Genomic DNA, 25,868 nt, shown 5'->3' with positions numbered 1-25,868 from the left:
CGACAGTTGACAGACGCCGGTTATTCTGAACTGACGCGGAAGGAGAACAAAATCTAAAGGTCCTCTCAGCCAGCACGAGACACTTCTTTATCCTGCTTAAAAAAAAAAATGTAAAGCCACTGACCTCAGACCAAGCTATCAGCAACAAAGTTCAGCTGTCCGATAATGTACATCGGAAACACATTTAGGGCACCTCTTTTTTTTTCATAACTGCTCTAGCATGTCACATTAATTAATGGTTGTCTCCTGTGCCATCACACGGTCTGTTCATGGCTTTCGGTATACATCAAATAACTTATTCACCGCGGTCAGATACAAATCAAACATTACGAGACAAACACTAAACGCTTGATCGACCACAATAAAAACTCAGCCCTTCCACAGTTTGCTGCTTGTGCAACAAAACTGTGCGGCTGCTTTTCGTGGGGGAAGTGAGACGTACAGTCTCCAAATGCAGTCACGGTAGCACGCTATTTTCCCAACGCTCGACGACCATTAAGTATGTGTGGAATATCAACCATGTTGGGAGAGAAATGCATGTAAAACATAGCTCGTGCAGAAACTAATAAAAGATACGACATCTGCTACAATAAACAACTCCTTGTTGTTTCATATCCTTAAATGAAAGGAACACTTAATTTCCGGAGACAGAACAAATGAAATAGTTGACAGCGCAGTATTTCGCACTCAAGAAGGTACATACTTCGACTACTACCGGAATCTGGCCGTCGTTCTAAGCTAATGCGTAAGTTCCATTGTGGACGCACTCTGTGTAGCAACATTAGTCCTAACCATAGAGAGCTTTCCTGGCTACTTGCCAGAGGTAGGATTAACGCACACTATGTTTGCCTCGTTGTATCCTCAATAATCACAGTCCCACCTCAGATACGGCTTGTCTTCGCCAGTATCGCATTGGAGACCCTCCATCTTTACGCTGTACGTTGTACTGAAGGTATACCCTTGTACTGTCAGTGGAATCACTTGCTTCGTAACGTTAGAGAAGTTATTCATTTCCCCGCGTTAGGCACAAACTTCCCTCGTCCCCAGACTCAGCGACCCATCTGTAATCGACAAGGTATGGTTCGTGCAAGAGGGAGCTCGACCCCATGGAAGCAGGAGAGTGTTTGATGTTCAGAAGGAGCACTTTAGGGACCGCATTCTGGCTCTGGGGTACCCAGAGGCCACTGGCATTCGCCTTGATTGGCCGCCATATTCTCCGGCTCTGAACACATGCGACTCCTTTTTGTAGGGCTTACGGTCATCGTTCCTTCCCACCCATATAATACACAGCGAACTGACCTCGAATGACGTGCTTAATGTATTAACATCATAGTCTTTTTAGCACCAGCCTAACCATCGCCATCTGTGTCTTATGGAATGTCACGAAAGTAAATCATTTTTGTTGTACTTAAATCCTTTTAACCTTTTTGACCATAAATAGCTATGTACACACAACTTTAAACATGGCCGTGAGGCAGCAAACGTACGAGAATATGATGGGTATAAAACAGCCAAAAGATTGCGACATCATCTTACTTTTACGAGGTTTCGTCAGATGTCTTCATCAGGAAATTCATGATTACCCAGAAAGTTTATTAATATGCACATAGAGCTGAAGATGAACAGATAAAGAAAGCGTATGAGGATATTGAAAGGGTAATGCAGTATGTAAAGGGGGACGAAAATCTAATAGTCATGGGCGACTGGAATGCAGTTGTAGGGGAAGGAGTAGAAGAAAACGTTACAGGAGAATATGGGCTTGGGACAAGGAATGAAAGAGGAGAAAGACTAATTGAGTTCTGTAACAAGTTTCAGCTAGTAATAGCGAATACCCTGTTCAAGAATCACAAGAGGAGAAGGTATTCTTGGAAAAGGCCGGGAGATACGGGAAGATTTCAATTAGATTACATCATGGTCAGACAGAGATTACGAAATCAGATACTGGATTGTAAGGCGTACCCAGGAGCAGATATAGACTCAGATCACAACATAGTAGTGATGAAGAGTAGGCTGAAGTTCAAGACATTAGTCAGGAAGAATCAATACGCAAAGAAGTGCGATACGGAAGTTCTAAGGAATGACGAGATACGTTTGAAGTTCTCTAACTCTATAGATACAGCAATAAGGAATAACGCAGTAGGCAGCACAGTTGAAGAGGAATGGACATCTCTAAAAAGGGCCATCACAGAAGTTGGGAAGGAAAACATAGGTACAAAAGAGGTAGCTGCGAAGAAACCATGGGTAACAGAAGAAATACTTCAGTTGATTGATGAAAGGAGGAAGTACAAACATGTTCCGGGAAAATCAGGCATACAGAAATACAAGTCGCTGAGGAATGAAATAAATAGGAAGTGCAGGGAAGCTAAGACGAAATGGCTGCAGGAAAAATGTGAAGACATCGAAAAAGATACGATTGTCGGAAGGACAGACTCAGCATACAGGAAAGTCAAAACAACCTTTGGTGACATTAAAAGCAACGGTGGTAACATTAAGAGTGCAACGGGAATTCCACTGTTAAATGCAGAGGAGAGAGCAAAAAGGTGGAAAGAATACATTGAAAGCCTCTATGAGGATGAAGATTTGTCTGATGTGATAGAAGAAGAAATAGGAGTCGATTTAGAAGAGATTGGGGATCCAGTATTAGAATCTGAATTTAAAAGAGCTTTGGAGGACTTACGGTCAAATAAGGCAGAAGGGATAGATAAGATTCCATCAGAATTTCTAAAATCATTAGGGGAAGTGGCAACAAAACGACTATTCACGTTGGTGTGTAGAATATATGAGTCTGGCGACATACCATCTGACTTTCGGAAAAGCATCATCCACACAATTCCGAAGACGGCAAGAGCTGACAAGTGCGAGAAGTATCGCACCATCAGCTTCACAGCTCATGCATCGAAGCTGCTTACAAGAATAACATACAGAAGAATGGAAAAGAAAATTGATAATGCGCTAGGTGACGATCAGTTTGGCTTTAGGAAAAGTAAAGGCACAAGAGAGGCAATTCTGACGTTACGGCTAATAATGGAAGCAAGGCTAAAGAAAAATCAAGACACGTTCATAGGATTTGTCGACCTGGAAAAAGCGTTCGATAATATAAAATGGTGCAAGCTGTTCGAGATTCTGAAAAAAGTAGGGGTAAGCTATAGGGAGAGACGGGTCATATACAATTTGTACAACAACCAAGAGGGAATAATAAGAGTGGACCATCAAGAACGAAGTGCTCGTATTAAGAAGGGAGTAAGACAAGGCTGTAGCCTTTCGCCCCTACTCTTCAAATCTATACATCGGGGAAGCAATGATGGAAATAAAAGAAAGGTTCAGGAGTGTAATTAAAATACAAGGTGAAAGGATATCAATGATACGATTCGCTGATGACATTGCTATCCTGAGTGAAAGTGAAGAAGAATTAAACGATCTGTTGAACGGAATGAACAGTCTAATGAGTACACAGTATGGTTTGATAGCAAATCGCAAAAAGACGAAGGTAATGAGAAGTAGTAGAAATGAGAACAGCGAGAAACTTAATATCAGGATTGATGGTCACGAAGTCAATGAAGTTAAGGAATTCTGCTACCTAGGCAGTAAAATAACCAATGACGGACGGAGCAAGGAGGACATCAAAAGCAGACTCGCTATGGCAAAAAGGCATTTCTGGCCAAGAGAAGTCTACTAACATCAAATACCGGCCTTAATTTGAGGAAGAAATTTCTGAGGATGTACGTCTGGACTACAGCATTGTATGGTAGTGAAACATGGACTGTGGGAAAACCGGAACAGAAGAGAATCGAACCATTTGAGATGTGGTGCTATAGACGAATGTTGAAAATTAGGTGGACTGATCAGGTAAGGAATGAGGAGGTTCTACGCAGAATCGGAGAGGAAAGGAATATGTGGAAAACACTGATAAGGAGAAGGGACAGGATGATAGGACATCTGCTAAGACATGAGGGAATGACTTCCATGGTACTAGAAGGAGCTGTAGGGGGCAAAAACTGTAGAGGAAGACAGAGATTGGAATAGGTCAAGCAAATAATTTAGGACGTAGGTTGCAAGTGCTACTCTGAGATGAAGAGGTTAGCACAGGAAAGGAATTCGTGGCGGGCCGCATCAAACCAGTCAGTAGACTGATGACCAAAAAAAAAAAGAGAAAATTAGAGGATAACCAGTTTTTGTTACGAACTGGTTTATGCAGGGTGACTGACAATTGTGGAATATACGAAGAAAAAGTAAATTAGTTACAAACTACTGCATGCACACATTTTATGCAACGTGTTAACATCACTACAGATACCTGGATTTAGGTTATGACATGTTCGATATTCCTGCCATCATTGACGATGATGTGACGCAGACGAATAGCGAAATTCTGTATAACCCGCTGAAGTGTTGGAATATCGCCGGCTGAGGTGGCCGAGCGGTCCTAGGCGCTACAGACTGGAACCGCGCGCGACCCGACCGCTACATTCGCAAGTACGAATCCTGCCTCGGGCATGGGTGTGTGTGATGTCCTTAGGTTCGTTAGGTTTAAGTAGTTCTAAGTTCTAGGGGACTGATGACCTCAGAAGTTAAGCACATAGTGCTCAGAGCTATTTGAATCATTTTGTCGGCATACCAATGGTGTAGACGACCTTCTGAATGGCTGTTTTCAGCTTAGCAATGGTTTTGTGGTTATTGCTTTACATTTGGCCTTTATATAACCTCACATAGAAATGAGTCGGAGAATATGGCGGCCAACTGAGGCCAATGTCAGAGGCCACTGGGTACTCCAGAGCCAGAATGCTGTCCCCAAAGTGCTCCTCCAGGACGTCAAACACTCCCGTGCTTCGATGGGGTCGATCTCCGTCTTGCATGAACCACATCTTGTCGAAATCAGGGTCACATTGGATAACGGGGATAAAATCATCTTCCGAAACATTCACGTACCTGTTCGGGAGTCACCGTGCCGTCGAGGAATAACGCACCAATTATTCCGTGACTGGACATTACACATCACAGAGTCACTCGTTGAGGATGAAGAAACTTCTTGATCGTGAAATGCGGATTCTCAGCCTCTCAAATGCGCCAATTTTGCTTATTGACGATCCCATCCAAATGACTGTGGGCTTCATCACTAAAACAATTCCCATCATGCCCCTCGGTCAACCGTGCAGTTTGAACTTCGTAACGCAAACCGTTCAGAAATTATGATTTTTATTTCATATACTTCAAGAGTTCACCCTGAAAGAAGACTGTTCTCAAATGTAGTAAATGACGAACGAATTTAAGAGCAATAATGCTCTCGTCACGTAAAATACTTCAGAATTAAAACCATGTAAAATCCAAGACACTGAAACTGACTTAAAGCTGGCAGTTGCCAGTAACACTGTAGCTACATGGAGTAGCACAGCATACGCCGCTGAGGGATGCGAGAGGTAACAGTCACTGGAGGGGGCATCACACTGAGAAGCACACGTGCCGAAGTAACCACTACGTGGAAACGAAGCAGGTCGCGCCATCCAGTAACAATCGAACATAACAACTGCTTAAATTTTTGAAAAATATTTGAAATAGCAGATAAGTGTTCATCTCAAGTATCAGTAGCCAGTATAATGTAAGTTGACAAATTATATAGGACAATGCAAGAACAAGTATGAGGTACATTTTTACGCGAAATGATTACAGTCTAATAAATGAAAAGGAAAGAGAGTGGTATCTTGGGGACTCAACTACAGGCATTTCTACGTAACCGTTTTATACTATTAGAAATTTTTATTACGTAACTGCAATTGTTCTCTAAGAATGAAACCATTATTAAGAGAAGGTCTTTGAATATTACTAACTCTTCAAGTATATTATAGAAAAGTGCGAACAATGCATACTATGACCAGTGGTGGATACGTGTGGGCCGCCAGCATTTCCACCCGCGCCGCCCCCGCTAGTCAGCCCGCACGCTATTCGTTCGTTTCTTTCAAGTCAGTCGACTCGACTGAATCGAATTATCAAGTAGTTGTACTTTTTTTATGCATCCCGCGCGTCCACCTAATCGTATTTTATACGTTTCTGCCTGGCACATAGATAGCTAACACGTACCTATGAGAAAAGTTCCGGCCATGCTCGTGACCTCGATACGTTATTCCGTCTGACATATGTTCGAGAAAAGTTGCGAATATTCTACTGTTCTGTGATTAAAAAGAGACTAGTTGGAGAGATTCTTCACTGCAAGCAAAAGAGCATAAACGCCATTAATGGCACACGCTATACAAAATATCTGCTTGTCTACCTGCATCTGTTGCTACAGTAAAAAAGAAGTTTTTCAACATTGCGGCGTACAAAGACATGGCTGAGGTCGACAATGGAGGAGGATCGACCTAATGCTTTAGCTCTGTTGAACTCTCCTCCTGACATTGATTGCCTTATTGACAACGTAATTAACCAATTTGCCAGGAAGAATAGGCGCATAGAATTCATCATTTAAAAAAGACAACCACAATTGTAACTTTTTTATATCATAAGATGGCATTGTCTTGTATACGTTTATAATAATCACTTACAATAAAACTTTCTTAAACTTCGCTTGTGACTTGGTTATTTTTTTATTACGGTTAAAGAAAAGGTTGCTCAAGATATCTTTAGCGCCCCCTCGTTGCTCCTTGAGGTGCGCCCATATAACCCTCGCCACCGCCCTCCGTGAGATTTCTCTGTATCCGCCACTATGACCCAAAGTTTCTTCACGATAAGTTAAGAAAATCTTGTTGTTGTTGTGGTCTTCAGTCCTGAGACTGGTTTGATGCAGCTCTCCATGCTACTCTATCCTGTGCAAGCTTCTTCATCTCCCAGTACCTACTGCAACCTACATCCTTCTGAATCTGCGTAGTGTATTCATCTCTTTGTCTCCCTCTACGGTTTTTACCCTCCACGCTGTCCTCCAGTACTAAATTGGTGATCCCTTGATGCCTCAGAATATGGCCTCCCAACCGATCCCTTCTTGAGGTCAAGTTGTGCCACAAACTTCTCTTCTCCTCAATCCTATTCAATACTTCCTCATTAGTTATGTGATCTACCCATCTAATTTTCATCATTCTTCTGTAGCACCACATTTCGAAAGCTAATATTATCTTCTTGTCCAAACTATTTATCGTCCATGTTTCACTTCCATACATGGCTACACTCCATACAAATACTTTCAGAAACGACTTCCAGACACTTAAATCTATACTCGATGTTAACAAATTTCTCTTCTTCAGAAACGCTTTCCTTGCCATTGCCAGTCTATGTTTTATATCCTCTCTACATCGACCATCATCAGTTATTTTGCTCCCCAAATAGCAAAACTCCTTTACTACTTTAAGTGTCTCATTTCCTAATCTAATTCACTCAGCATCACCCGATTTAATTCGACTACATTCCATTATCCTCGTTTTGCTTTTATTGATGTTCATCTTATATCCTCCTTTCAAGACACCATCCATTCCGTTCAACTGCTCTTCCAAGTCCTTTGCTGTCTCTGACAGAATTACGATGTCATCGGCGAACCTCAAAGTTTTTATTTCTTCCCCATGGATTTTAATACCTACTCCGAATTTTTCATTTGTTTCCTTCACTGCTTGCTCAATATACAGATTGAATAACATCGGAGAGAGACTACAACCCTGTCTCACTCCCTTTCCAACCACTGCCTCCCTTTCATGTCCCTCGACTCTAATAACTGCCATCTGGTTTCTATACAAATTGTAAATAGCATTGCGTTCCCTGTATTTTACCGCTGCCGCCTTCAGAATTTGAAAGAGAGTATTCCAGTCAACATTGTCAAAAGCTTTCTCTATGTCCACAAATGCTAGCAACGTAGATTTGCCCTCCCTTAATCTAGCTTCTAAGATAAGTCGTAGGGTCAGTATTGCCTCACGTGTTCCAACATTTCTATTGAATCCAAACTGATCTCCCCCGAGGTCGGCTTCTACTAGTTTTTCCATTCGTCTGTAAAGAATTCGCGTTAGTATTTTGTAGCTATGACTTATTAAACTTATAGTTCGGTAATTTTCACATCTTTCAACACCTGCTTTCTTTGCGATTGGAATTATTATATTCTTCTTTAAGTCTGAGGTATTTCGCCTGTTTTATACATCTTGCTCACCAGATGGTAGAGTTTTGTCAGGACTGGCTCTCCCAAGGCCGTCAGTAGTTCCAATGGAATGTTGTCTACTCCAAGGGCCTTGTTTCGACTCAGGTCTTTCAGTGCTCTGTCAAACTCTTCACGCAGTATCGTATCTCCCATTTCATCTTCATCTACATCCTCTTCCATTTCCATAATATTGTCCTCAAGTACATCGCCCTTGTATAAACCCTCTATATACTCCTTCCATCTTTCTGCTTTCCCTTCTTTGCTTAGAACTGGGTTGCCAACTGAGCTCTTGTTATTCATACACGTGGTTCTCTTCTCTCCAAAGGTCTCTTTAATTTCCCTACAGGCAGTATCTATGTTACCCCAAGTGAGTTAAGCCTCTACATCCTTACATTTGTCCACTAGCCATCCCTGCTTAGCCATTTTGCACTTCCTGTAGATCTCATTTTTCAGACGTCTGTATTCCTTTTTGCCTGCTTCATTTACTGCATTTTTATATTTTCTCCTTTCATCAATTAAATTTAATATTTCTTCTGTTACCCACGGATTTCTACTAGCCCTCGTCTTTTTACCTACTTGATCCTCTGCTGCCTTCACTACTTCATCCCTCAAAGCTACCCATTCTTCTTCTACTGTATTTCTTTCCCCCATTCCTGTCAATTGCTCTCTTATGCTCCTCCTGAAACTCTGTACAACCTCTAGTTCTTTCAGTTTATCCAGGTCCCATCTCCTTAAATTCCCACCTTTTTGCAGTTTCTTCAGTTTTAATCTACAGGTCATAACCAATAGATGGTGGTCAGAGTCCACATCTGCCCCTGGAAATGTCTTACAATTTAAAACCTGGTTCCTAAATCTCTGTCTTACCATTATATAATCTATCTGATACCTTTTAGTGTCTCCAGGGTTCTTCCATGTACACAACCTTCTTTCATGATTCTTAAACCAAGTGTTAGCTATGACTAAGTTGTGCTCTGTGCAAAATTCTACCAGGCGGCTTCCTCTTTCATTTCGTACCCCCAATCCATATCCACCTACTACGTTTCCTTCTCTCGCTTTTCCTACACTCGAATTCCAGTCACCCATGACTATTAAATTTTCATCTCCCTTCACTATCTGAATAATTTCTTTTATTTGATCATACATTTCTTCGTCATCTGTAGAGCTAGTTGGCATATCAACTTGTACTACTGTAGTAGGTGTGGGCTTCGTATCTAACTTGGCCACAATAATGCGTTCACTATGCTGTTTGTAGTAGCTTACCCGCATTCCTATTTTCTTATTCATTATTAAACTTACTCCTGCATTACCCCTATTTGATTTTGTGTTTATAACCCTGTAGTCACCTGACCAGAAGTCTTGTTCCTCCTGCCACCGAACTGCACTAATTCCCATTATATCTAACTTTACCCTATCCATTTCCCTTTTTAAATTTTCTAACCTACCTGCCCGATTAAGGGATCTGACATTCCACGCTCCGATCCGTAGAACGCCAGTTTTCTTTCTCCTGATAACGACATCCTCTTGAGTAGTCCCCGCCCGGAGATCCGAATGGGGGACTATTTTACCTCCGGAATATTTTACCCAAGAAGACGCCATCATCATTTAATCATACACTAACGCTGCATGCCCTCGGGAAAAATTACGGCCGTAGTTTCCCCTTGCTTTCAGCCGTTCGCAGTACCAGCACAGCAAGGCCGTTTTGGTTATTGTTACAAGGCCAGATCAGTCAATCATCCAGACTGTTGCCCCTGGCAACTACTGGAAAGGCTGCTGCCCCTCTTCAGGAACCACACGTTTGTCTGGCCTCTCAACAGATACCCCTCCGTTGTGGTTGCACCTACGGTACGGCTATCTGTATCGCTGAGGCACGCAAGCCTCCCCACCAACGGCAAGGTCCATGTGCATTTCAAAATAATTTCGTTGGAAAAACTTCAAAGTATGCTTGGCTTATGTCTTTGTGGTTAGGGAGTAACACTGTTGCGCGAAACCAGGATCGTGAAATTTCTCTTTACTTCTTAGAGTGGGTCTCCTCACGCTTTCTGGAATGCCCCTCACTGGAGTTTATTACGCCCTCCTCTAATTCCATTGCGACCTCTTAACCCACTGCAAATCATGTTGTTGTTATTAGACTCATGTCAACGTCATCGGTTCTTCTTACTCGGTAAGGACCTCAAGCTAAGTCATAACCTAAGAAGTGCGTCGGATGAGTGTTTTGAATGTGCTAGCCTAAATAGATAAACTGCGCAGACTCGTATTCCTACCGATTACGGTACTGAGGTGTTTTCTTGTTTTCATTTTTACATTGTTTTATGTGGCCCATCCAAGACATATCATCGACATGACCCTCTCTCTGTTCTGCCTTTTTTTTTTTTTTTTTTTTTTTTGTCTGTGTGCTGGATTTACTGCTTCTGAGGCTCATACACTAAACACTACATATTGTCCACTATTGTAAGGATTCTGCCGATTTCATCAACGTGTCCTCCAGTTGCCACCACCAAGCGAGGTGAGACACTGAGTTTCCTTTCGGAAAGACCAATATTATTTATTAATTTATATATCAACTTTCCGTATCGATTTTTCATTCCTTACTCGGTGAAAACAGTACAGGATGTTGGAGTATGCTGGTTTGTTTGTGAACTAGCATTGAGATGAGGGGTTCAAAGCTGGAAAATATGTGCTGGAAGGAGTCTCCGCTTTCGGATTTGTCTTGCAAACAAAGAAAAACTCCAGAAACCATTGGTTAGAGATTGGATTTTTTAAATCAAATTTTTGTTATGTTGCTCTTAAAATACTGCTGCAGCCTTTCATAAATAACAAGTTTTAACTTACGTTTGTCTATTCAGTAAATTACTTTTTCGGAAGTATAGTCACACCACCTGAAAAATGCTCTTGTTGTAGCATAGAAAAGGAGAATGTGCTTCTCCTTAGAAAAATCTGACATAACAGTGGGGAATCCGCTGTCTCAATTCTCCTGTCGCCTTCCTCACCAAAAACATTGGCATGTGAACATATATGCGCATTTTTAACACACAACATTCTAAATTCTTTACCCAGTCTCTCTGTGTAGAGAAGCCTTCATACTCAGCATCTCTCTCTCTCACTGCAAAGATGATATATGTCTCCAGAATGAGATTTTCACCCTGCAGCGGAGTGTGCGCTGATATGAAACTTCCTGGCAGATTAAAACTGTGTGCCCGACCGAGACTCGAACTCGGGACCTTTGCCTTTCGCGGGCAAGTGCTCTACCATCTGAGCTACCGGAGCACGACTCACGCCCGGTACTCACAGCTTTACTTCTGCCAGTATCTCGTCTCCTACCTTCCAAACTATACAGAAGCTCTCCTGCGAACCTTGCAGAACTAGCACTCCTGAAAGAAAGGATATAGTGGAGACATGGCTTAGCCACAGCCTGGGGGATGTTTCTAGAATGAGATTTTCACCCTGCAGCGGGGTGTGCGCTGATATGAAACTTCCTGGCAGATTAAAACTATGTGCCCGACCGAGACTCGAACTCGGGACCTTTGCCTTTCGCGGGCAAGTGCTCAAGTGGTAGAGCACTTGCCCGCGAAAGGCAAAGGCGCCGAGTTCGAGTCTCGGTCGGGCACACAGTTTTAATCTGCCAGGAAGTTTCATGATATATGTCGTTCTCCCTCTCCTTTTTCTCCCACTGACACTTTCTTCTGTCTGTCTCTCCTACGAACACTGTCTTCATTCCTTTCGCTGGCTCTTCCTTACCAATCTTCTTCTCTGTCTCTTTCACTGTCTCTCTGTCCCACTGGCATAATCTATGCTCCGTTCTATTTTCTCTTCCACTACTACTATCTCTTTCTTGCTTGCTTGTATTTTGCTGCCTTTCTCTTCATCCACCAATGGCTCCTCTCCACATATGTCCTTTGCATTGGACTGTCCGGATTTTCGACCACTAAACTGGGCAATTTTAGCGCGTGGTTAATGGGGATGAGGAAAGTGGTCAAATTATTTCTTGTTAAAGGTCAGCTATCTGGGAGGGTCAAGACCCGTTCCCAATCGTTCAAATCTATATATGTCTCCACTTACCTCTCTTTTTCATTTTCACTGTCTCCTCTCTCTTTTGCTCCCAATGCTTCTATCTCCAACCATCTATCACCTTCTCCTTTATTTGGACTATCTCTCATTGACCATCAATATCTCCACTCTCTATGGCTCGCACTGCTATTGTCTTCATCAGTCTCTCTTTATCTTTCACTGCTACATTCTCTTTCCCACCGTCTTTCTCTGCCACTGCCACCCTCTCTTCTCTCTTCCACCGTCACTGTGTCTCTACTACTCTCTTTCACCACAAAAGGCGGAATGAGGATTGAGGCAGCTGGTTACCCATTTTTCTATCAGAGTCTTAAAGAGTAACATTTTCGCGTTATTTGGGCTCCAACAGGACCATTTTTCAGCTGGTTCCCTTCTTTCCCCTGTTACAGTGGGGCGTGCTGCTTATACACTCCTGGAAATGGAAAAAAGAACACATTGATACCGGTGTGTCAGACCCACCATACTTGCTCGGGACACTGCGAGAGGGCTGTACAAGCAATGATCACACGCACGGCACAGCGGACACACCAGGAACCGCGGGGTTGGCCGTCGAATGGCGCTGGCTGCGCAGCATTTGTGCACAGCCGCCGTCAGTGTCAGCCAGTTTGCCGTGGCATACGGAGCTCCATCGCAGTCTTTAACACTGGTAGCATGCCGCGACAGCGTGGACGTGAACCGTATGTGCAGTTGACAGACTTTGAGCGAGGGCGTATAGTGGGCATGCGGGCGGCCGGGTGGACGTACCGCCGAATTGCTCAACACGTGGGGCGTGAGGTCTCCACAGTACATCGATGTTGTCGCCAGTGGTCGGCGGAAGGTGCAAGTGCCCGTCGACCTGGGACCGGACCGCAGCGACGCACGGATGCACGCCAAGACCGTAGGATCCTACGCAGTGCCGTAGGGGACCGCACCGCCACTTCCCAGCAAATTAGGGACACTGTTGGTCCTGGGGTATCGGCGAGGACCATTCGCAACCGTCTCCATGAAGCTGGCCTACGGTCCCGCACACCGTTAGGCCGTCTTCCGCTCACGCCCCAACATCGTGCAGTCCACCTCCAGTGGTGTCGCGACAGGCGTGAATGGAGGGACGAATGGGGACGTGTCGTCTTCAGCGATGAGAGTCGCTTCTGCCTTGGTGCCAATGATGGTCGTATGTGTGTTTGGCGCCGTGCAGGTGAGCGCCACAATCAGGACTGCATACGACCGAGGCACACAGGGCCAACACCCGGCATCATGGTGTGGGGAGCGATCTCCTACACTGGCCGTACACCTCTGGTGATCGTCGAGGGGACACTGAATAGTGCACGGTACATCCAAATCGTCATCGATCCCATCGTTCTACCATTCCTAGACCGGCAAGGGAACTTGCTGTTCCAACAGGACAATGCACGTCCGCATGTATCCCGTGCCACCCAACGTGCTCTAGAAGGTGTAAGTCAACTACCCTGGCCAGCAAGATCTCCGGATCTGTCCCCCATTGAGCATGTTTGGGACTGGATGAAGCGTCGTCTCACGCGGTCTGCACGTCCAGCACGAACGCTGGTCCAACTGAGGCGCCAGGTGGAAATGGCATGGCAAGCCGTTCCACAGGACTACATCCAGCATCTCTACGATCGTCTCCATGGGAGAATAGCAACCTGCATTGCTGTGAAAGGTGGATATACAATGTACTAGTGTCGACATTGTGCATGCTCTGTTGCCTGTGTCTATGTGTCTGTGGTTCTGTCAGTGTGATCATGTGATGTATCTGACCCCAGGAATGTGTCAACAAAGTTTCCCCTTCCTGGGACAATGAATTCACGGTGTTCTTATTTCAATTTCTAGGAGTGTACAATACACTACTGGCCATTAAAGTTGCTTCACCAACAAGTAATTCAGATGATAAACGGGTATACATTGGACAAATATATTATACTAGAACTGACACGTGATTACATTTTCACGCAACTTGGGTGCATAGATCCTGATAAATCAGTACCCAAAACAACTACCTCTGGCCGTAATAACGACCTTGATACGCCTGGGCATGGAGTCAAACAGAGCTTGGATGGCGTGTACAAGTACAGCTCGCCATGCAGCTTCAACACGATACCACAGTTCATCAAGAGTAGAGACTGCCGTATTGTGACGAGCCAGTTGCTCGGTCACCATTGACCAGACTTTTTCAATTGGTGAGAGATCTGGAGAATGTGCTGGCCAGGGCAGCAGTCGAACATTTTCTGTATCCAGAAAGTCAAGTACAGTAGCTGCAACATGCGGTCGTGCATTATCCTGCTGAAATGTACGATTTCGCAGAGATCGAATGAAGGGTAGAGCCACGCGTCGTGCCACATCTGACGTGTAACGACCACGTTCAAAGTGCCGTCAATGCAAACAAGAGGTGACAGAGACGTGTAATCAGTGGCACCCCATACCATCACGCCGGGTGATACGCCAGTATGGTGATGACGAATACACGCTTCCAATGTGCGTTCACCGCGATGTCGCCAAACACGGATGCGACCGTCATGATGCTGTAAACAGAACCTGAATTCGTCCGAAAAAATGACGTTTTGCCATTTGTGCACCCAGGTTCGTCGTCGAGTACACCATCGCAGGCGCTCCTGTCTGTGATGCAGCGTCAAGGGTAACTGCAGCCATGGTCTCCGAGCTGATAGTCCATGCTGCTGCAAACGTCGTCGAACTGTTCGTGCACATGGTTGTTGTCTCGCAAAAGTCCCCATCTGTTGACACAGGGATCGAGACGTGGCTGCACGATCCGTTACAGCCATGCGGATAAGATGCCTGTCACCTCGACTGCTAGTGATACGAGGCCGTTGGAGTCCAGCACGGCGTTCCGTATTACCATCCTGAACCCACCGATTCCATATTCTGCTAACAGTCGTTGGATCTCGACCAACGCGAGCAGAAGTGTCGCGATACGATTAAGGCCGGTTCCCACTATAGCGCGGCAGCGGCAAGCGTTTTCCGCTTTGACGCGGCGGCTCGCGGAATAGGCGTTCCCATTTGGAAGTGGCAGACGCTAGCGGTAGCCAATGACGGACAGCCACTGAGGTACGGGGCGGGACCCACTGAAACTCCCGATGCGTTTGATTAACTATATTTTACACCTACATGAAGGAAAGACGAAGTTGGGTGAAGACATACCAATTTTTCGTTTTCTGTACAATGTACTCTTTCACACATTTCGTTATTCATGTTTTCTGATTTCACCATAAACAGATTTCATGACTACCGTTCATGATTGTCTCCTAACACATTGAAACAATGTACGACAAAAGAGATTATTCAGATGGTCAAGCGACACAAAAATTTAAAATGTGATACGGTAGCATGTACAGGATAACAGTAAGAACACAAAGGCTTGGGGGAAGGGATGAAAGTGGAAGCCACCTGATAGAATTTCGCACAGAGCATAATGTAATCATCGCCAGCACCTTGCTTAAGAATCATGAAAGAATAATATATTTTTGGAACAAAGTTTTCGAAACCAGATTTTAAATATTAAGACATTTCCTGGTGCAGACGCAAACCTACAATAATTTATTGGTTACGAGCTGCGGTTTACAACTAAAGAGACAGTAAACGGTAGCAAATTGAGGAAATGGAACTTGAATAAGTCAAGACACAGTTTTTCGATAACCGTAAAGTTACCGTAATGCAACGACTGACAGAAACAGAGGAATCCGCTAGAATACGAATTGATATCTTTGAGAGAGGAAGTGGTGGATGCAGCAGAGGTACAGTAGAAATCGTTAGATAAAACGTGATATATTAAATTTGACACGAGGGAAAAATATAAAAATGTATCAAATGAAGTACGCCATCGGAAATAGAAATGTCTAATCATGACGTTTACAGAAAGTCCAAAATTGCAATGCGATTTTGCTCTTGGAAAACATAGGCGAACGAAAATGAGAAAGAACAAAGAAAATTGTGCTCAAAGGAGAAGCAATTGTCAAGAACTCATTTGGCAAAGCCAGAACTAAACAAATGAGAGAAGGCTAGAAAGTGGAAGGAATATGTAGACAGGAGGGGGGAAGGGTTGTACAAACTAACATAAGCACAGTGTTAGATTCCTGTGAGATGTCTGAACACGCAAGCAATACTGATCCTACCACTTAGCTAAGTAGACACACTGAAGAACTACGAAACTGTGTTATAGCATTAGCATGTTTAGAGAAAGGTTTTGAAATCTTAATTAAAACATTCTTTGAAACTCTGGAGATGTCATCGATAAAACACAGGGCCACAAGATTATCTACAACTTGTACAGAAACCAAACTGCATTTCCAAGACTTCAATGGATTGAAAGGGAAGCAGTAATTGAGAAGGCAGAAGTAGAGAGGATATAAAATGAAGACTGTGAATAGCAACAAAAGCGTTCTGAAAAAGAAAATTTGTTCACATCGAATATAAATTCTAATGACTGGGTACTATCTTACAAAGGTATTTGTTTGGAGTGCGGTATTTGTGTGGAGTGCAGCCTTGTATGTAAGTGAAACGTGGGCGATGGACAGTTCTGTCAAGAAGACAATGGACGCTTTCAAAACGTGGTGATCAATAAGAATGCTGAAGATTAGATATGAGGATCGTGTAATTAAAGAAGAGGTACGGAATTAAATAGAGGAGGAAGAGGAAATTATGGCACAACTTTGACTACAAGAGGGATAAGTTGACAGGACATATCATGAGGTGTCAAAGAGTGAGGTGATAGTATTCTGATAATCATCTGTTGAAACGCTATTCTACTATTTTACCTATTAATGTAAGCAGTGAATTTACTCCTCCATGCACTCCTCCAAAAAACATGTAAACCAAAACTGAAATCAGCTGAACACCAAATCTTGCAACCACTGTCTGACAACTACTGCATTCACTTTCGACTTTCTATAACTATCACTGGCTAGCCACACACACATACAGATATAAGAAGAACAGAAATAAACAAACATTAGTTTTCAGCATATAATTCTTTCGGTTGGCAACATGTACATAAACAAACCAAACAGGAAGGGACATGAGGTGAACACACTGTAGTTACGACTTCAAATCAGTGTTTTCGGTAAAATGTCTACAGATAGTGACATAAGAAAAAAAAAAGAAAATGAAAATGTGCTTATGTTCCATAATCTAAGTTTTAGTTCAACCTCCAGCATGTGACCAAGTGAGGGGAAATGCAGAAGTCCGCCAAAAACTCGATTCACTGTAAGTAATCAGTTATTCACGTAATAAAAGATGTGAACTGTTTTATAATCTGAAAGTATCACATGTTGTTGTTGTCTTCAGTCCTGAGACTGGTTTGATGTAGCTCTCCATGCTACTCTATCCTGTGCAAGCTTCTTCATCTCCCAGTACCTACTGCAACCTACATCCTTCTGAATCTGCTTAGTGTATTCATCTCTTGGTCTCCCTCTACGATTTTTACCTTCCACGCTGCCCTCCAATGCTAAATTTGTGATCCCTTGATGCCTCAAAACATGTCCTACCAACCGATCTCTTCTTCTAGTGAAGTTGTGCCACAAACTTCTCTTCTCCCCAATCCTATTCAATACCTCCTCATTGGTTACGTGATCTATCCACCTTATCTTCAGTATTCTTCTGTAGCACCACATTTCGAAAGCTTCTATTCTCTTCTTGTCCAAACAAGTTATCGTCCATGTTTCACTTCCATACATGGCTACACTCCAAACAAATACTTTCAGATACGACTTCCTGATACATAAATCTATATTCGATGTTAACAACTTTCTCTTCTTCAGAAACGCTTTCCTTGCCATTGCCAGTCTACATTTTATATCCTTTCTACTTAGACCATCATCAGTTATTTTGCTCACCAAATATCAAAACTCCATTACTACTTTAAGTGTCTCATTTCCTAATCTAATTCTCTCAGCATCACCCGATTTAATTTGACTACATTCTATTATCCTCGTTTTGCTTTTGTTGATGTTCATCTTATATCCTCCTTTCAAGACGCTGTCCATTCCGTTCAACTGCTCTTCCAGGTCCTTTGCTGTCTCTGACAGAATTACAATGTCATCGGCGAACCTCAAAATTTTTACTTCTTCTCCATGCATTTTAATACCTACTCCGAATTTTTCTTTTGTTTCCTTTACTGCTTGCTCAATATACAGATTGAATAACATCGGGGAGAGGCTACAACCCTGTCTCACTCCTTTCCCAACCACTGCTTCTCTTTCATGCCCCTCGACTCTAATGACTGCCATCTGGTTTCTCAACAAATTGCAAATAGCCTTTCACTCCCTATATTTTACCCCTGCCACCTTTAGAATTTGAAAGAGAGTATTCCAGTCAACAATGTCAAAAGCTTTCTCTAAGTCTACAAATGCTAGAAACGTAGGTTTGCCTTTCCTTAATCTTTCTTCTAAGATAAGTCGTAAGGTCAGTATTGCCTCACGTGTTCCAACATTTCTATGGAATCCAAACTGATCCTCCCCGAGGTCCGCATCTACCAGTTTATCATCCGTCTGTAAAGAATTCGCGTTAGTATTTTGCAGCTGTGACTTATTAAAGTGATAGTTCGGTAATTTTCACATCTGTCAGCACCTGCTTTCTTTGGGATATCAAAACAAAACTGAATCATTCTAGATTCCACCGAAGATGCCTTAAAGTAAAGGGCGAAAAGCGTCTTGAACCAATAAAGTACACTGGATAAAGAAAAAAAAGTTTGTTACTTCCAACGGAAATAATCAATAGCTGTAGATACTTAGCAAATTACATCTCTTGACATACCAGTAAATTAGTCTCGGTTTAACTTCTCATTCCACATGCTATTAAATGCCGTTTAAAAAAAAATTCATCTATCCCTTCCGAAAAACTGTAGTTTCTTTCATATCTCGGTAGATAAACAAATTTAGGATATTTATCATGTGGCGAAATACATGACTTTTACAAGTTATCTTTTTCAAACAAACACTTTTCGATTTCTTGAACCGTTTACGAAATTTGCAGTTGATACAACCACATGGTTTACGACGAGCAGGACGGAGTATCGGTCGCGTCGCGAGCGACCTGCGCGCGGCCACCGCACAGTCCGTCCGCCGACATATCATTCAATATCTCGAGACCGGTGACAGCTATCGTTCTGCTCTCAGCTTTAAAAACAATTTCGATATGTTGACTAAATTTCATACGCAATAATGTATTACCTAAAATGAACTGTACGCAAAGTCCACGCAATGCGTTTTTACCTCTGCACACTCATTAAAATTTCGTGTAAAGGTTTACGTAAATGCGATACAGCAAGTAACCACTACGAATAACGAAAAGAAGTTCGGTCCTTTATCGAGAGAAGATATCAGGCTGTAACATGCCCAAGAATCAAATTTTTCTACCGAATAGTTTCCTTGGAATCGGATGATAAGTATTTCATAGCTGCCGACGCGTCCGCGCCAGCGGTTCGGCGAAAGGGCAACGCCGGTCAACTGCTGTTTGTGTACGAGAAATCGGTTGGAAACTTTCCTCGTGTCTGCACGTTGTAGGTGTCGCCACCAGCGCCAACCTAGTGTGAATGCTCTAAAAAGCTAATCATTTGCATATCACGGCATGTCGGTTAAATATCGCGTCTGTAGCACGTCATCTTCGTGTTGTAGTAATTTTAATGGCCAGTAGTGTATGAAACAAATTCTGTAGGCCAGTAAAGTTTTAACAGTTTATTTATACACTGCAACACATTTACACATTTTGGGACATACGAGAGGCGTTAAATAAGTAACGCAATGAAAACATGTTGATTTTATTCAGGATTCCAGTACACTATATTATTTCCCACTCTTTTGGCTACAAAACCGTATTTCTCAACATACTGGGGTGGGGTGGGGGATCTATGTGCCCACAGGGTACCATTTTACTCGTCGACGTCGGAGTCAACGCCTTGTTGCATCAATAACCTCCCCACCATTCACGTATTGCTTCCCACGGAATGCGTCCTTCATTGGGCCAAATAGTTGGAAGTCGGAAGGCGCGAGATCCGGGTTGTAGAGTGCGTCAGTAAGAACAGTTCAGTGAAGTTTTGTGAGCTCCTCTCGTGTGCGCAGACTTGTGTGAGGCCTTGCATCGTCATGGGGAAGGAAGTTCATTTGCATTTCTAAGAGCGACGAACATTTTGAAGTCGTTCCTTCAGTTGTCTGAGGGTTGAACAATTCACTTTATTGTCGAATATTGCACTGTGAGAAGGGCATCAAGCAGAATAATGCTTTCTAAATCCCAAAAGACCATCTCCATGACTTCAATGGCTTAGAGTGCGACTTTGAACTTTCTCCTCAGAAGGGAGCTAGTGTGGCACCATTTCACGAATTGCCGTTTTGTTGTCGGTTCGAAGTGATGGACCCATGTTTCGCAGCTTGTGACGAATTTCGACAGTAAATTTTTGCGATCAGCCTCGTAAGGCCAAGCAATTCCGCGTAGATGGTCCTTCGTTCCTCTTTATGGTCTTCTGTTAGGAGGCTAGGAACCCAGCGGGCACACAGCTATGAGTACCCCAACTGGTGGATGAGTGTGTCCGCACTACCAACAGAAACGTCCAATTGAGCAGAGAGGTGTTTGGTTGTGATCCGTCGATTACCTCCAATGATAATATTCGCAGGTTCCAACAGTGCAGGAGTCACAACTGTATGTGGCCGGTCTGCCCGAGCAACCTTGTTGCGATGATGAGACGCCTCGGCCAACGACTCACCGTGCTTTTGTTCACTGTCAGGAGTATGAACGCACTCTGCTAGGTCTATGAATATGTGTGATACACTGGTTTTCCGACAAAAGAAACTCAATTAAACCTCTCTGCTTGGAACGCACCTCCGTTAAACACGCCATTTGAAGGTTACGTGTAACGCCTACACCTATCAGAATTTCATGAGGATATACGGGCTGAAGCGAGAATGCTCCACGATGTCCATCGACAAATTCCGCATTGTTTTCAAGTGAAATTGGCCGAGCAAAGATATGTGTTGCACTATTTATTGAACGCCCCTCGTGTAGACAACAAATAAGTAGTACATAACGTGAACACAACATTGTCTCCAACCCAACGCAAGTTCACTTTACACAAAAATGCACATTCTTAGGCTACATACTAAAAATTGCGATGTTTGATTTATACTTACAAAGAATTGCTTGTGACAAAATAATTTTTGTAAGGTATTTACGCCGCCAGATGGCTCTGTCGAATAATCTCCAGGTCAAGACAGACCGCATAGGCGCGAAATGCTCATTGTACATGGACAGCGGGTCATAAAGTTTTTTTGCTGAAAAAAATGGCGACTAGAAACATAGTTTGGTGGCCTCCGAACCCTTGCGATGCAGTTTGGTCCCTTTTCCCCCTCTTTGACACCAGCCAATCAACCTTGCGATGATCCCAGAACCCTTGCCGCGTTTACAAGTCACTTAAAACTATACATCAGATCGGGTATTATCCACATATTTTACGTGCGCAAGTGCTATAACTTTGAACTTGTGGAACTCCGTAACGGATAATCATATCCAAAAACGTTTCGACGATGCATGAGAACATTATCTTCAAAACATACGGTAAAAATTTTAACTATTTGCCATGAATAGAAATTATAGAAGTGGCCATCCCCACAACTAGTAATTTTGGTACGCAAAAATAATTGTTTTTCGGATGTACCTCAATATCGGCTAAAGATTTTAGAAAACTGGAAGACTGTGTTTCCAGGTAAATGTCTAAGCGACGTACAGTTAAAATTTGAGCCATTTCCTGTGGTTATTTATGTTTCGATGTCTGCGAGAACACACGATAGAAATTTCAACGAGGTGGCATGAATACATATTATAGAAGAGGTCATCCCCACAATTGGAACTTTCAGTACCCAAAACCATGGTTTTTCGGGGTTTTCTCAGGAACCACCGCGAACAAACGGCACTTTCATAAGCTGTCTAAAGTCTACCATAGATGGCACCTAATGTAAAAGAACCAAACGATTTCCTCTGTTCGCCTGGGCTGGAGAGGGTGTGTAATGTTTAAATTTAGACTCTGTACTGCAGGATAGCTACAATATTACTTTCCTTCCGATAGGTATACAAATGGTCGCTAGCCCAAGGACTATCTAAAACATTTGATTCCATACCTCAGTGATCAATATAACTCGATATATGATCCTCTGAAAAAATGCGTTTTCGCACGCAGCATTTTGGAACATGTTGGCACTATTCACTATCGTGAACGGATCGATTCTTCGATTTAAAGACCCTGAATATAAAGAATTAAAAATGAAAAATTATTTTAATTGCGTCAAATCGTTTTGGGTATGGTGCCACTTCTTAGAAATCAAAATTAAACGAGGTAAAAATCAACATTTGTTCACTGCTGGTAAACTGATTTGCCTCGTAAGATATTGATACTACGATGTTTGTATACTGTCGCACTGTGATACTATTCTATTCCAGCAGATAAGCAGCTATTAATCCTTTTTAAGATATGTACTGAGAGGCCAAACTTACAACTCATCATTTTCTTCAAAATTCTTTTCCGAAAAGGCGTCGGAAGGCCCAACGATACCGACCGACCGCCGTGTCATTCTCCGAATATATGCGTCACTGTATGCGGATATGGAGAGGCACGATGTCAGCACTCCTCTCTCCCAGCCGTTGTCAGTTTTCGTGACCGGAGCTGCTACTTCTCAATCAGGTAGCTTCTCTATTGGCCTCGCAAGGGCTGAATGCCTCCCGCTTGCCAACAACGGTCGGCGGACCCGTCCAAGTGCTACCCAAACCCGAAGCGCTTAACGTCGGTGATCTGACGGGGAGCGGTAGCACCACTGCGGCAAGCCCGTTGGCGTTTTCTTCTGACATTAGTTGAAATCTAGATTAGGTGATGTTTGATCGCTGTTGTAATTTATCATGGAGCAGCTCATGGGGAAATTTGTGTTTCAGCGATCAACATGAGCAACCAGAAGAAGCAGAAGCTGCGGCTTGTGACTTACATGTGCCCCAGCCACCCGGTGGAAATGTACGAGCTGATCATGACGTACCTGGAGCGCTACACTGGGCTGGAAGCCACTCTCCAGTATGAGTCCAGAAGAGCTGGCCCCCTCCCGGGAAGAGTTGACCCCTTCACAGACGACACAGTAGACATAGGTAAGTAGCACCTGCTGCCTGCTGCCCTGATTTTGTGTTCGAGAAATAGCTCCACCGCAGCCATGACGTACAACTAAACTACTGGGGCTGTCACAGAAGAATGTACGAGGGTTGGAACTTAAATAGTGGCAACGGTATATTCACAACCGATACAAACGATTTACATGTTTGCACCTGTTACTGTCCTACAAAGAAGTCACCAGCGTTGTGTAGAACCCGTTGCCAACGATGTGGAAGGTGTAGTATACTGTTAGCAGAGCCTGTTCTGTTGATGGTGCGAATAGAGGGGTCTGCATCCTATCGAATCTCAGTTCTGAAGCGAATGCCATGAAGCTGTTCCTTCATCTTTGGAATCAAATCAAAGTCACAAGGACTTAAGTCTGAGGAATATGGTGGATGGTACAGTACTTACCAGTCCCATGGACCGAACAGAACAGTCATAGCTTGCGCACTATGCGCCCGCGCAATGTTGTGCCAAATGAAGGGTGGGTTACGCAGAAAGTGTCGCCGCTTCTTTCGCAAAGCTTGTCGCAGGTGATGCTCTAAAAACGAACTGTAAAACTGTGCATTGACGGTCTGCCGTGGAGGAATGTAATCCGTTAGGAAAACACTATCACAGTCGTACACGAGAATCGCCATAACCTTAGACCACTCAATTTGCACCCTCAACATAACAGGCTCTGCTAACGATATATACGCTTTCTACATCGCTGGCAACAGGTTCTACACAACTCTGGTGACTACTTTGAAGAACAGTAACAACTGCAAACATGTAACTCTGTTGTATCGCTTGTGAATAAATAGTTGCCACCATTTAAGTTCCAACCCTCGTATTCAGTGTGTGCACGTATTTGCTCTCGGATTGTACGCCTGCAGTCAGCAAGCTACCTTACAGTGTGTGGCGGAAGATACTTCAGGTACCACAACATCCCATCCCCACCCCCTCCCCGCCACAACCCACCGCCCTGCACCCTTCCCTGCTCCATTCGCGAATAGTGCTTAGGGGGAATGGAATGGTTGTCGGTAAACCACCTTATTAGATTTAACTTCTCCGATTTTCTCATTGCGGTCATTTTGCGAGACTTGGGTAGGGAGGAAGTAATGTCTGTAGTAAAAATGATTCAAATGGCTCTGAGCACTATGGGACTTAACTTCTGAGGTCATCAGTCCCCTAGAACCTAGAACTACTTAAACCTAACTAACCTAAGGACATCGCACACATCCATGCCCGTGGCAGGATTCGAACCTGCGATCGTAGCGGTCGCCCGGTTCCAGACTGTAGCGCCTAGAACCGCTCGGCCACCCAAGCCGGCTCTGTAGTAATAATATCTACTTTTCAAGACAGAATGAAAAATTTAATAGAACTAGTTGGTAAGTGAGTATGAAAAATCAATTATAAGGAGACTAAAGTAACATAAATTCAACACTTTGAAAAGAAAGTTATAGAAATTAACAATTAAGTCATAGAAGACAAATTTTTGTATTTAGGGCGGTTGAAGACCACAAGTGTATTGACAAGGAAGTGAAGAGAAGATTAAATATTTATTGGGATGCTTTTGTAAAACTAAAATAGATTTTAAACTTAGGTTTCCAACATAACTTAAACTGAAAGTTTAACTGTTTTGAATTATGACAGTGATACATGGCCTTTTAAGACAAAAAATATAAAAAACTGACTGTTGCTCACTGATTGTGGAGAGACACTTACTGGGAATAATTAGGAGAGACGAAAAATAAACAAATGGATCAGGTACCAAATGGGAGGGGAGACATAATAATGATTTCAATGAAAAGGAAATGGAAGTGAGCAGCACATGCAGTCAGATGAATACATGGTAGATAGACTGAGCAAGTTCTTTGTTGGGAATAGTGACAGGCAGAGACGTCACAGTGAATTAACTGAAGCGAGATGAATGACATTAGAAAAAATGAAGGATCAACGTAGCTGAGGACTGTAATACATGAAAAATTCAACAGACATTTGCAACAGTGGATGACATGCATGGTGATGATAATGGTGAAGTGCAAAGATAAGTCAAATTATCTGCCCTCAGCAAATAGAGAATAACCATTGCAATATGGACATTACCTGTGACAACTAGTTGTATAGTTCTTTGCCTGGACACAGAAAAATCTGTGATAACAATTTTTTTTGTTTATGTTTTGGACAACGAAGTAAGTCAAGCGTCAACTTGATCTGCGAAATACTTTTGATTATGTAAGTTTTTAAAACAGTCATATTACATGTGATTCATTCGTTAACAGTGGAAGCACTGACAAATTTGAAGTACGAGGGTGGTTTGAAAAGTTTCTACGAATCACCACGAGAGGTCAACGCTAGCGAACGAGTTGTTCACGTGACATTCATTGGACTGTTGCCTGTAAACACGTGCTATGTCAGTGCTCTTGGAAGAGAGCTGTGGCCGTGACGTGGCTCTGTTGTTGTTCCCGCGTTGTGATTTGCGAAAACTGAAAAAAATCTACATTCGAGCAGTGATTGAGTGCTTCGTAAAGGAAGGTATGAAAGCAAAGGACATTCATGTCGATTTCCAGAATACACTGGTGGACTCTGCTCCTTCACATTCAAATG

The 25,868-nt window shown here is 43.1% G+C and overlaps 1 protein-coding gene across 1 annotated transcript in view; it reads left to right on the top strand.

Moving 5' to 3' along the window:
- Window positions 1-25,868, top strand: part of LOC126272354 (uncharacterized) — a 176,730-nt gene that overhangs the window by 82,821 nt on the left and 68,041 nt on the right. The window contains exon 2 of the mRNA XM_049975165.1: window positions 23,075-23,278. Coding sequence (XP_049831122.1) covers window positions 23,083-23,278 — 196 coding nt within the window. The 5' untranslated portion in view covers window positions 23,075-23,082. The remainder of the gene's footprint in view (window positions 1-23,074; window positions 23,279-25,868) is intronic.

The sequence above is a fragment of the Schistocerca gregaria genome, chromosome 1, assembly GCF_023897955.1.
Source record: "Schistocerca gregaria isolate iqSchGreg1 chromosome 1, iqSchGreg1.2, whole genome shotgun sequence".
In the NCBI taxonomy this organism is placed as follows: Eukaryota; Metazoa; Arthropoda; class Insecta; order Orthoptera; family Acrididae; genus Schistocerca; species Schistocerca gregaria.
This window is presented reverse-complemented; position numbering and strand designations above follow the sequence as displayed.